At 54.1% G+C, this 12,752-nt stretch overlaps 1 protein-coding gene across 3 annotated transcripts in view; it reads right to left on the bottom strand.

Annotated features, from left to right (window-relative positions):
* KIRREL3 (kirre like nephrin family adhesion molecule 3) overlaps window positions 1–12,285 on the bottom strand; it is a 359,049-nt gene extending 346,764 nt beyond the window's left edge. For all 3 annotated transcript variants that reach the window (XM_033081525.1, XM_033081526.1, XM_033081527.1), the window contains exon 1: window positions 12,157–12,285. In XM_033081525.1, the coding sequence (XP_032937416.1) occupies window positions 12,157–12,217 (61 nt within the window). In that variant the 5' untranslated portion in view covers window positions 12,218–12,285. The remainder of the gene's footprint in view (window positions 1–12,156) is intronic.
* Between the last annotated feature and the right edge of the window lie 467 nt (window positions 12,286–12,752).

Here is a 12,752-nt window from a genome sequence, read left to right as displayed (position 1 = left end):
GCAGGACAGTCAGAAAGGGGCAGCAAGGGGTGTCTCAAGCAGCAGAGACCGTCAGGAAGAGGGTCACAACACTGTCCCCATCTCAGTGACAAGGGAGGTGATGCTTCCTCATCTCTCCTGCCCTTGGAGATTTGGCTGGGAAGGCTCTGCAAGGTGTGGGAGGAAAGACAAAAACCCAGCTTGGAAGATCCCCTGCAGACCAAGGCCAGCTCAAGAGACCCCCAGTGAAGCTGATTTTAGCTGAGTAAGGCTGAGCTGTGCTCCAGCACAAGCCCCAGGCCCTTTGTCCAGGCGGTGTGGGAGATGCTGCTCCCAGGGACACACCGAGCCCGGGCACAGCAGATGGGAGGCTGTGCATGTTCATCTCTCCCTCCTACGTGTGCGAAATTCTCAACCCACCATTATCGTATTACATTTTCATTTTAAAGTAAATATCTGTTTTCAATTAGTACTTACCGTGAGGGGCATGCATCACTGAGAACACTTATTTCTCTTCCTTTCATTATTAGATTAGAAGTCGCTCAAGTTTAACCACATTTAGCAGCAGCAGACACCCAACTGCTCTGCAGACACTAATCCTCTTCCCACCTCCACCCCCACAAAGGTCCCAATCCAGCTGCTGCAGCCTCCCTGCCCAGGCTCCAAATCAAGGTGTGACATGAGCGTGGAGCAGCCCTGGCCAACCTTCCCAAGCCCATCCACCCACTCCCTGCACATCCTCCCTCCAGGCTGTTAAATTCCCATTGCTTTTCCTTCATGCCACTAAATCTTACCCTCTGGCCATGTCATCTGTGTGGCAACAAGGGTCACATAGAGTCCCCCATTCACATGAAGTGAATAAAGCCTGGAGCAGAGCTGCCCCAAATCTCACAAATGCAACCAGAAGCACGGTGGGGATTAACCATGTCTGGTGCTCCACCTGCTTATTTAGTCCTGGATTAGCACTTGGCCACCCAGTATCCTTGCCAAGTCTCCCACTCCTGATTGTTCCCCAATAAACAAAGCCCTTCCCAAGTCTCCCACTCCTGATTGTTCCCCAGGGAGGAAGGCCCTTCCTGCACTGAGATCATCCCAAGCACGCCCAGGCACCGCCTGCTCAGCCCTCGGTGAGAGCACTCTAAGCATAATAGTACTATTATACCTTGCTCATTATGCCTCGTTTTTATTACCTGGCCTCATTAAGTTAAGAAGCCTCTGTAATTTAACTGCATCTCTTGGTCTCCGCACGGGGGCTCCAGCTGTGTCTCTCGTCAATCACTTTATTAAAAACACAGGACAAAAATTACAATTATCCCCATTACTGCCCATCAATCTCTTCAATTGCCTCTTAGGTCCCTTCTTTACCTGCTCAATGCACCAGTGCCAGACTGATATCATTGGCACCTTCAGAGTCTTCCCATACTTCCAATAATTAGGGGCTGATTTTAAGGTGCTTTCAGAGCTGAGCAAGTGAGGCAGATGCTGGCACACGATGGCCTCATGGTACAGAGCAGAACAGGCAATAAAAGCACGCAACCAGACCAAGAGAAATAAACTGTGTTAGACAATAAAACCTAATTTTATCAAACCCAACACAAGATGCTTTACAGACACACAGATCAGATTAACACTGGTTTAGAATTCAATATACTGTGACAAATTGGGGCGTTCAGAGAGCCACCACGGTGACTCACTGGCCAGGCCAAAGGCAAGAAGAGACCTGAAATCCATTTCCAAGCCCCAGAGGAAAACCAGCAATCAGCAGACAAATGAACAGTTTCCCCTTCATCCACCACTGGGATACTCACCATCCTTTGTGCAAAAAACCCTTCCTAAACTCCATGTTAAAATTTCAGATATCAAAACATGGTATTCTGCCAAGTCTACTTCCAAGTCTCCAATCCCTAACTCTTGCATGTTTCCTGCTCTACAAATTTCAAAAGTTCAACTTTTCTTCCTGATTTTGAACAAGATGCTCCCACAGGGACAACAACTCTGATCTGCTCGAGTCAGCAGAAACTTGCAGGGGTTAAGAGCAGTACACAGATTTCTGCCTAGCCTTGGGAGAAAGCCAAACCACGGGGAGAAACCTCCCTGCTGCAGGAAAAAATCACTGTGCTGGATGAAAGGTTTGCTACAACCCCTCCTGCAAAGATATCACCAAGGGACATCAACCCCTTGGCATTTGCTTGTGGTCCTTCTCCTGGAGATGTTTCATCTTCCCCCCTACTCCTCCCCAGGGAAAAGCAGCCTTCCTTTAACACTCCCCCTCCTGATTTGCTTCCACCACAGAAAGAGTGAACAGAGACAATCTGGGGACACCACAGGAAGCTGCACAGAGATGCTGCCCAAGTGTAGCAGACACCAGCTTGTTGCAGTCAGGAGGGGAGGCAGGTGAGAGACGGCAGTTCTTTCAAGGTACAGCATCCTCAGGAGCAGGTCAGCACGGAATCACAGCAATCTGAACACCCTGGAATGCTCTGGCTGCTGCCTTTCACTAGATGAGAGAGAGCTTTGAGGCTTTTAAAGGGTGCCTGTTCCCCAGTTTATCACAAGTGTCTATCTTAAACCAACATTATCATTTTAAGCATGACCAGAGCAAGAGGAATCTTCAGCAGGCGCTCCTGCTGCAGGAGAGAGACACAGAGCCAGAGGAGACCCCTCAGACTCACAGCCCCATGCAGACCCCGACACAGCCAGCCCAGGAGCTGTGTGCTGCCATCAGCGCAGATCTGTCACCAGGGACGTGTACACTGCTCCAGGCTTGACAGAAAAGACATTTCTGCTCTGCCATGAAATTCCTCCTGCTGCCCTTTCCAGTGTTACAGCTCCACTTTGGTGCCACTCAGCGCCTCTCTGCCACCCCAGCAGAGGGAATGGATGTTTTCCAAGGGGTAGCAGGTGACAGGGACAGCCACCTCCTCCCAAAATGCTCCCTGCAGACCCTGCCAGGCCAAACACACCCAGCAGGGAGGGAAAGAGCAGTGGTGGGGTGACACCCACCTCAACATCTAGACCATGAACACAAAGCCTGCACACACCAAAAACTCCCAGAAAATCTTCCCCCTCACCAAGAGCAGATAACCATGGCTGGGATGTGGGGTTGAACTGGGACAACTTTAGGCATGCAGAGACTGTGCTGGGTTGGTGAGGCTGGCACACAGAACAGGGTTCAGGCACACAAAGGCTGAGGGACAGCAGGACTGAAGATGTTCCCCCTGGACCTTGGTGGGGAAGATCCTGAGCAGGCCAAGCCAGCAGTGCTGTCTCCCAGGTACAGAGAGAAGACCCCCATCTTGTTCCCTGGCAATTCCCATTATTAGAAGAGCAAATAAAAGCAATCACAGAAATCTGCCACCAGTAAGTTGAGCTTCAGCTTAGACAGAAGGAGTTAATTTACAGCCACTCCAAGCTTTGATATCTTAAACCTTTTCAGTGTCTGGACAAGATGAGGAATAAGCACAGACAGTGTCAGACTCTGTGATCGGGAGGACAAAACGCTGCAAACAGCTGTGCCTAATTTTAGCATCTGTTGGTTCTGTTTCTCCAGCACTTGTGGAGGGTGGGGGGTGGCCCCGTCACTCCTGGCTTATTAAAGACACAGCCAGAAGGAAAAGAGGCGAGTGTTGAATCACACTCCGGGGATTAGCTCATGGGAGACAGCAAGGAACAGCGCAGCACCACTGGCCAGGCATGGCAGCCATTCCCTGCTGTGGGTTATCCCACATGGAGCTGCTCATGGAGCTGGTGAGCCCCTGGTGTGCATTTACCCCTGTGGGGGCACAAAGGTGGGTGGGACAGCCCCACATCCCGCTCCCCCAGCCCATGGAGCACTCACACTCGCTGTGCTCCCAGGCAGGGTCACCCCGGGCTCCTCCTGACCATGTGTGCAACCACTGCGGGGGCAGCTTCAGAGGGGTCTCAACTCCAGCACTCAAATCCCCCTCTGCTCCGAGGGAATGGCCTCAGCGGAGCCCCACAGCTCCCTGGTGCTCTCAGCGTCCCCGGAGCCCCACACTGCCTGCGGTGCTCTCAGCATCCCCGGAGCCCCACACTCCCGGCGGTGCTCTCAGCGTCCCCGGAGCCCCACACTGCCTGCGGTGCTCTCAGCATCCCCGGAGCCCCACACTCCCTGCGGTGCTCTCAGCATCCCGGCAGCGCTGGAGCCCCGCGGGTCACCTTGGCCTGGCCAGGCCCGTGGCACGGCAGGTGGGAGCAGCTGCTCCATGCGAGCGCGGCTGCTGCCACCGCCAGGCTGAACGCGAGCACTGAGGGGAAACCTGAGCGCTCCGCCAGGTACCGGCCCTGGGCCGGGACACCGGGCACTGCTTCCCCCTCCCCGGCTGGGTACGGACACCCCCGTGTGCCCCAGCAGCTCCTCAGGGCTGGAACGGCCCAGCCTGGGGACCCTGCGGCTGCCGGGCAGGCCGGGACGCTCGGCCCAGGTGCCCCGGAGCAGCCGGGGCCGGTCACTGAACACACACACACTGCGGGGAACGAGGGCTCGAGGGCGGAGGCAGCCGCAGACATCGGAGGAGCTGATAAGGCTCATCTGAGTGATAACGATTTTGTCTCCGGTTATTTTTGTGCAGCTGGGAACAAGTGGCTGCAGTCAGCGCCTTGCCAGCTGGGGAGAGAGCAGCGGCTTTGCATGGTCAGGGATGGAAACACAGCTCAGCTCCCCACCACGCTCCCTGGGTCTTTCTTCTCGCTGGCAGAACTTGTCATGGGCTGACCTAGACAGCACCAAGTGACATCTCAGGGTGACAGTGAAGATGCAAAGCGAGGAGTGGTAAAGAACCAGGTTATCCTGCAGACACAGCTCGAGGGGAAGATTCGAACCTCGGCTGCCTCAGTGACATCTCCATTTGCTGGCTGGGTTTAAATCCCTTTAGAGAAGCCAGAGGCTTTCCTGCTGGGCAGAGAGAAACTGTCCCTCTACACCTGAAGGCAGAGCAGCCACAGGTGAGCATCTCCCTGCAGCACCTGCAGGCCCCACAGCGCTGCCAGGGTGACAGTGCTGTCACACGGACCAGTGTCACCCTTTGCTCGCAGACTCCATCTCTGTGGCTTTGGCAAGCCTAGAGCTGGAGATGAACCAGGACTTACAGCTCCTCCCAAAGCTGAGCCTCATCCTTAGCCTCACCATTTGCACTGGGAAAGGCAGAGGCGGATCCAGCTGAGCAGTGGTCACCTGGGCAGATCTGAAGGAGAGGCCTTGTCCTGAGCCTGCAACCTCACCAGATCCAGCCAATATTGGCCAAACCATGTTTTCATCTTTGATTTGCAGCCAGCACCAAACAAATGCAGGCCTGGTAGTACAAAAGGAAACTCCATGCATCTCTTTGCACTCCGTGCCCATAGAATTAAAATGGTTTGGATTGGAAAGGACCTTGAAATGCATCTCATTCCACCCTCTGCCATGGGCAGAGATGACATTCTCTATCCAGATTGCTCAGGGTCCCATCCAACCTGCCCTTGGACACTCCCAGGGATAGGGCACACCTCCTCTGTGCCAGACCCTCACCATCCCTCAAGGATTTCTTCCCATCATAAGCTACCCCTGCTCTAAGGAGCTCTGCACCTGTCTTCACATCCCTTTCTGATCCAGAGGCTTTGGATGCATCCAAAGCAGCTCCTTCCATCCCACTTTTTCCAGAGACTCTCCAAGTCCCTGCTGTTGTTCCTGCCGTGCTGGCCATTATGCGAGTTCGGCTGTCTTAACTCGCTGCTGAGCATACAAGTGGGGCTGACATTTATTTAATCCTCATAGTAATGTTGACTGTGTACTTACTGAAACACCTCATGCTTATGGAAGACATTTGTTTCCAAGCAGCTTATGCTAAATTGCAGTGATATAAAGGAAACACTTATCCAATATTGACATTCACTGACTGGCAGCAGACTGCTTGAATACTCATTTATGCCGGGGTGGGAGGGGGACGAGACAACAGGCACCTGAGAGGGATTCAGGCCCTTCCTTTCTGACCTTTTAATAGGTGATTTTAGGTTAAAGACAATCTGCCCAAAATGCAAGGTGGGACTTCAAACCCTGTGACTTCCACTCACTCCCTGCTTATGTTGGACCCCCAGCACAAAGATTGATCCCTTGTCCATGGGGAAGCTTGAGGAAGCTCATCCCTTCCACCATCGGAACATATTTCACCTGTCATTTGCAGGGCTCCTCTCACCTGCAGTGTGTGTCCTGCTGGGCAGAGCTCCTCAGATAAAACACATTATTGAACATTTCCTCCATTTCTATTTCCCCTCCCACAACTTAGGGCTTGCTTACCCAGGGGGCTCCTGAAACGTCCAGCTGTAGGTGCTGCCACATCCTGCCAGCCCCAGCCCAGCCAGGCAGGGGTTCACCACTGCCTTTGCCTTGTGCCATATTGAGCATGACATCCCCAGAGCCCAGAACATAAATCCAGCAGCCCTTGGGAGGTGAAATCACCACCACATGACCACACACACGTGAAACCTGCGTGGCAATTCCACCCAATGCAAAGGAACTGGAAACAAAAGACAGCATCTATTATCAGAGTTGAAAGTCTGACCGTGCCTGCATCAATGGTTAATGAGCAGCAGTTATGGCAAAGCCCTCAAAAACCAATTACATCCTGCTCCACCCCAAATGCAGCAGACCAAAAGCTGCTGTAGCTTCTGTTGCGAGTGGGGGCGTTGAATGAACACATTAAGACAAGATCTTATCCCCAAGTTAGCATCTGAATTTAACAATGCGAGCGTTCCACCTCCCACTTCTCCAGCACGTGACACCAGCCGAGGCAGGACGCCCAGAGCCCATCGCTCACAGGCACTAAAAGCACATTTAGATTTTAAGCTGTTTAATGCAAGTCGGTAAAAGGAAGAGCCATGTAACAGCCAAGTGACCTCCAGCTCCTTCTGCTCCACTTTGGAGCTGCTGCTGCCACCAGGGAAAGGCAAACACTTGAGTGTGGGTCTTGCCAGCAAGGCAATGAATAAACAGGCTCAGCTACACTCAAAGGGCATATTGAACCAGGACATCTGTTAGGCCACCGTTTCCAAGACCAAATCCCAGCATTTTCACTGTCCTACCACAAGGCACAGCTCAGAAATGGATACTTTCCTCTTCCCCCTTCCAGCACACTGGAGTACAGATGTGCCATGAGGTGCAGTGAGGAATGGAAACCCCAGGATCCTGCTGCTCAACCTTTGCCTGGAAAGACGAACTCAGCTTTTTAAACTTCATTTCTCCTCAGCCAAGAAATCCTGCACATCTCCTGGCACGTTTGAAATGAGTACTGGGTTCCCACATCCCTGCAAAATCCAGGCCATGTGCCAGCCCTGAAGGCAGGGCAGACTGCCTCGAGACCTCTGAGCTCCACCAAACGCCTTAAATCTCAGCAAATAAGAGACTGATTTACAACCAATTTGTTTCACTACCTATTGATTTATAAAATAAGCTTGTACATGGTCACTGTGGCTGTGTCACTCTCTTTGGCCAGAGGTAGCTCTCAATGAAGCCAAAGGAAAGACTCGTATTGCTCCTGAACAGAAGATAGATTAGGGCCTTCAGCAATTGTTGGTATAAATTTGCTGGGCTTTAAAGTAAATAAATAAATAAATAGAAGCTGTTTAATCCTACTGGAAAGATTCTGGAAGTGATGTAAAGCCAATTCTGCAGCAGCATTTCCATAAAGCCCCCTGCACCCAGCGTGCTGAGGAGCTGAGAGCACTGTACAAACTCGCAAAGCCGATCATTAAATCAGAGGTTTGGAGCAGCCACACTCTCCATCACAGGCTGCTCACAGGAAGAAAACAGTTTATTCAAAGCCCTTGATCCTCAGCCAGCTCACAACCTAAGGGGCACATTGGCCTCTCCCCCCTTTATTTACAGCTACAAAAGAAAGAAGAGCACGGAGCTTTTTTATCCCAACGTTTGCAGTCCGACTACAGAGCGGCTGGAGCTGGTGACACACGGTGCTGGGAACCTGTCAGGGATTTCTAGGCACGTTCAGACTCCAGTTGGTGTCCCCTAAACCAACAGGAAAGCACAGAAATAATCGACATCAGCCTGAGATGTGCTGTGCATAAACTGCCAGGGCACCTCTGCTTAACCTTGGAAGGGGGAGGCTGGTGGGGATGCAGCTTTAGCTCCAAGGAGGAACTTCTGCCCATCTCCCCTCCCTCTGGCACAGGGCACCTGAGCAAAACCCCAGCTCCTCCCTCCTGTGCTTTTCCAAGAGCTGAAACCTTGCAAAAAAAGCTGATTCGAGCAAAGTCATCAGTGGTCCTCATGTGGCTCTCACTACAGGAGGTGCAGATGGGAGATGGGAAACCTAAATTGTATTAAAACACTCATTGGAGGAGGCAATTCTGCACCATTCCTTTGGGACAGCACAGACTGGACAACACCAGTTTTAACTTGAGGCTTATTTCAGTTTCTTCCCATGCAGTCCAGTTGTGAACACATTGCCTCTTCCAAGCCTGCACCTTTCCACCAGCAGCACCTCAAAAAGCACTTTCCAAACCATCTGTCTTCAACTCAACCTTTTTCAGTTCACAGAACCACAGTTGCACCCCTGAGGTGCAGGTTCTTGGGCTTCAGGAGCTCTTCCTCACCATCATTTTTAAAGCTTCCTCCTTGTACTTCCCAAACAGCTCCCAGTGCTTTAGGGAACAGCCCAGCACACTGCCCTTGCAAAGCTGCCCTGCTCGCCACATGGCAAGAGGAATTAACATGGAAGAGGGCCCACAACCCCAGATTTCCAGGCTTTTCATTAACAGACTCGTGGTTGTCAGAGACAGAAACTCCCCACGTACTCCAGCTCTTGCACACACTTCCAGCACCCCAAACCTGTATTTTCCCTCTCCATCACCCACTAACCACCCCCAAGGCGTGAAAATCCTCATCTCTTGGTCCTAACCAGTGTTGGTGGGTGGAATTGGCCTGGTTTCTCTCATCAGCATAATTTCACCCTTCTCCACCTGGGGGCTGCTGCTGAGCCAGTGGGAAGTTGAGCCACTGCTGCTGCTAACAGCCCCTCTGACAGAAGATTGTAAAGCATTTGCTTCCAGGGAGGAACCAAGTGAACTGTGAAGGAGAAAAACATACCCTGCAACACCCAGAGAACTCGGTATTCATCACCCCGAGGGAAAGCAAACATGCCTTTGGAAAGAGAGCCCCAGACAGGCAGAAATCTTCCCATCCAAGGTAAATTTAAGATGCTGCCAAATCCATCTAATACAGGCCAGTGAGGGAAGGAGGTAGCTGCAGGTGCATCTTCAGTGGTGCTCCTCCCCACAGCCCCAGCTCCCACACTGAGACACCTTCCCCAGTTGTTTCCAGCCTCCCCCAGCTTGGCTGGCACTGCAGCAGGGGAGGGACAGGTGAATTATTCCCCAGGCAGAAGCAAAGGCAGGCAGATTCATGGCAGCAGCAATTCCTTCCCACCAAGGGTACCACACATCCCATTGTAATGGATAATCCCAATTGTGCTGGGACTTTCTCTGACCCTGACAGCTTTGAGGGGGTGGAAGAGTGAGTGGTACCAAGGAAAAACCAGCCCTGGAGCACTGACCTATCAACTCTCAGAAAGAACCAGCACAGGCTGCTTCTGACTATTTGCAAGAGGGAAAAACAGAGGATGCTCCAGGGAAGGCAGGTTGTCCCCTGGGCCAGTGAGCTGTGGGACAGCTCCTTCTCCCTCCCAGGTGCAGCACGGCCCCAGACAGGAGAAAAAGCAGCTTCCTCCTCCTGCAAGCTCCATTGGAAGCCCAAGTTCCAGCCTGCACGGGCTGCAGGAACAGCAGGATGTCAGGATATCACCGGGATGTCCGTGAAGTACAAACCCAAGGGCACAGGTGTGCAAATCCCATGATGGAAAAATGTCCTTTTGGAGAGGTTTGGGATAAGGAGATTTTTTTTTGTTTTGTTTTTAAAGTAGTGTTCAGACCAGAGATCCCAAGTAGGATTTTCAGCAGGGGTGATCCTTCCCACCCTGCTGCCCCTGGCTCAGGGGAATTTAATTATGGCAAATCCCTTCAAGCCACTTTGGGAAGAAAACACAGCCCTGCCTGCCCCTTGCCCACAAAAAGGAGCTCCTGAAACTCCTGAAGGGCAGAGCCAAGTGCTTTTGGCTGTCCCTTAAAGTAAGTTTCAGACCACCAGCTCCTCCTGAGCTGGGCAGGGCTGTCCCATGTGTGCCCACACAACATCCCATCCCGACCTTAGGGACGCCTTGGTCACAGCCAGCGAGTGCCACCACACCTGGACACACCACAGCAGCTGCTCAAAGGGAGGCAACACCACATTGCTGGAGAATCAGCTTCAGCACCTCCATCCAGGCCTTTCCTCCCCCACAGCAGCGTGTGGCTGAAGGAATCCTGTGCATTAAATCCTCTTAGGGATCCTTTGCACGGTTTCACCCCAAAGGGAAGAGCCACAGTGCTGCTGACAGCGCCTTTGTCGCGTACGGAGAACAGCAACTCCACAGCAACGCTCTTGGCTCACCCTGTGGGAGAAAACAGCCGAAAAAATGCTCTGCAAGGCACTCTCTGTGCCTCCTAACCCGGCATGAATAAGCAGGTACCAGATGCACGATCCTGCTGGAACAGGCAGGAGACAAATCAGCTGAGCTCAGGCAGCAGAGCCGAGGAGCCGCCGTGGCTTCCCAACGCCAGCGCTATTAAAAAGTGCATTAACCCACATTAAAATCATGGCTGCAGAAGGAAGGAGCAGGGGGAGAACCCAACAAATCCCGGCTGGATCCCGCTCACAAACTTCTCCAGCCCCGCTAGCAAAGTGCCATTTGACCTGCAGGGACTGGCAGCATCCAGGGAGCAGGGAGGGATGCGGGAAGGCCGGGAGCAGCTCCCAAATTGCTGCTGTGCCCGGCCCCGCCGCTGCCCTGCTGTACCAGGGAGAGTTCGGATTTGTTCAGCCAGAAACCCACACGGAGGACACAGTGGGTTTCTTTTGTGCGGCAGCAAAGGCAAATGCAAACACAGCTTTCTCCCCGAAGGAGTATTAGTACAAGCAGAGAGCGAGGGGAAGAGAAAAGGGGAAGGGAGGACAGTGTCTGAGCCCGACATCGCATCCGAGCGCAGCAAAAGAAGAGGGAAAGATAACCAGGAGCACAGACACCACAAACACGGCGTCCCTGCTCGGGGAATAGGGTGAAACCCAGCGTATGGTGGGGGATGTTCAGCACTAATGTCTGGCTGAGCAAAAAACCAGCTGCCCGTGGAGAAGCACTGCTCTCTCCAAAAGTTTTATCCTTCATTTAATCAACAGATGGACTAGCTGCGTGGGTTTGGGGTTTTTTTATCCCTTTTCTTTTTTTCCTCTTCTTTTTTCCCAAGCATCCCCAAGCCGTACCCTCACAAAAGCTGGCGTGGGGACCACGGCGGCGTGACACAGATGGGATTTGACACCGGCGTTGGGAGGGGATGAGCAGCACAGAGGCGAAGCCGGGGTCTGGCTGCAGCTCAGCGTCCTCCACAGGTGACAGATAGTGCAAGGAGCGGGCACACAGCAGCATGTCACATACAGCTTCCCAAAACGCACCCACTTCCCAAATCCCTTTTTTTTTTTTTTTTTTTAATTTTTTGCGTGGGAATCAAGCAGGTTGTAAAGTTGCGGGGTGAATTCCTGCGGATTCCCACGCTGCTGCCCTCGCTGCGGGGAGGTGGGATGGGAGGTGGGATGGGGCGGTGACACCCCCGCGGGGTGCCCACCTCCCCCGGGCTCCTGCCGTGGAACCAACTCTCCTTCCCGGCACCCCCCCGAGCAAATCGCTCCCTACCCCGGCTCCAGAGCCGCAGGCTCGGGTCCCCGGGCTGGAGCCGCTGCCGCCAGCCCGAGCGGCTCCTCCGCCACCCAAACTGAGCATCCATCGCCTCCTGCACCGGGGGAAGCGCCGATGGGGGCGATGGGGGGGCTGGTGCTGAACCAAGCCGTGTTTACACACAAACACGATCCAATTAACCGAGCTGGAACAGAAAGCGCTCATTTGCATACTAAAGATTTCCCCCTTATTTGTAAAGGGAATCAAGGTAAGCCGTCTCGGCGGGGATGCGGGGGAAACTCTGCAATCCTCCCTCTCTCCCCCACAAAACCCGCACCCCACCCCGAAGCGGAGACCCCCCCCGGGCTCCTCCCGTCCGCCCCGCTCGGAAAGTGCGGGGTCCTACCGTGGCTGAGCAGGAGGGAGCCGAGCAGCAGCAGGAGGAGGTCAGCCTGGAAAGCGCTCATTCCTCAGGGTGGGCTCGGCGCCGGGCTCGGGGCTCCGCTGCCGCTGCCGGCGGGGGCTTCAGGCCGCCGCCCGCCGGCTCCGCTCCATCGCCGCCCCCCCAGCTCCTCCCCCGGCAGCGCTGCCTTCACTGGCGGAGCCTCGGCGGCGCAGCCCGGCTTTTGGAGCGGGGGGGGAAGGGGAGGGAGGCAAAGTGCCGGGGAAAGGGGGAGTAACTTGCGCGGGGAGGAAGGTTCGCGCATCGCCCCCTCCCCAGAGCTGCGCGCACCGAGGGGGGAGCGGGCAGGTGTCGGGGCTGCTCCTGCCCCAGGTGTCGGGGCTGCTCCTGCCCCAGGTGTGCGGGATGCTCCTGCCCCAGGTGTCGGGGCTGCTCCTGCCCCAGGTGTGCGGGATGCTCGCCCCCCTCCCGGCACCTACAGCAGGAGCGCGAACACCTGCGCGGCTCTGCCCGCCCCAGCTCCCAGCTGAAGGGGTTGGGGTCGCTGCCCATCGGGCACAGCACCCCTGGACCCCTCCTCACCTCCCTGAGGGGTGCTC

This window comes from Catharus ustulatus, chromosome 28 (genome assembly GCF_009819885.2).
Source record: "Catharus ustulatus isolate bCatUst1 chromosome 28, bCatUst1.pri.v2, whole genome shotgun sequence".
In the NCBI taxonomy this organism is placed as follows: domain Eukaryota; kingdom Metazoa; phylum Chordata; class Aves; order Passeriformes; family Turdidae; genus Catharus; species Catharus ustulatus.
Note: the sequence above shows the minus strand (reverse complement) of the source record. Positions and strands in the feature narration are given on the sequence as shown.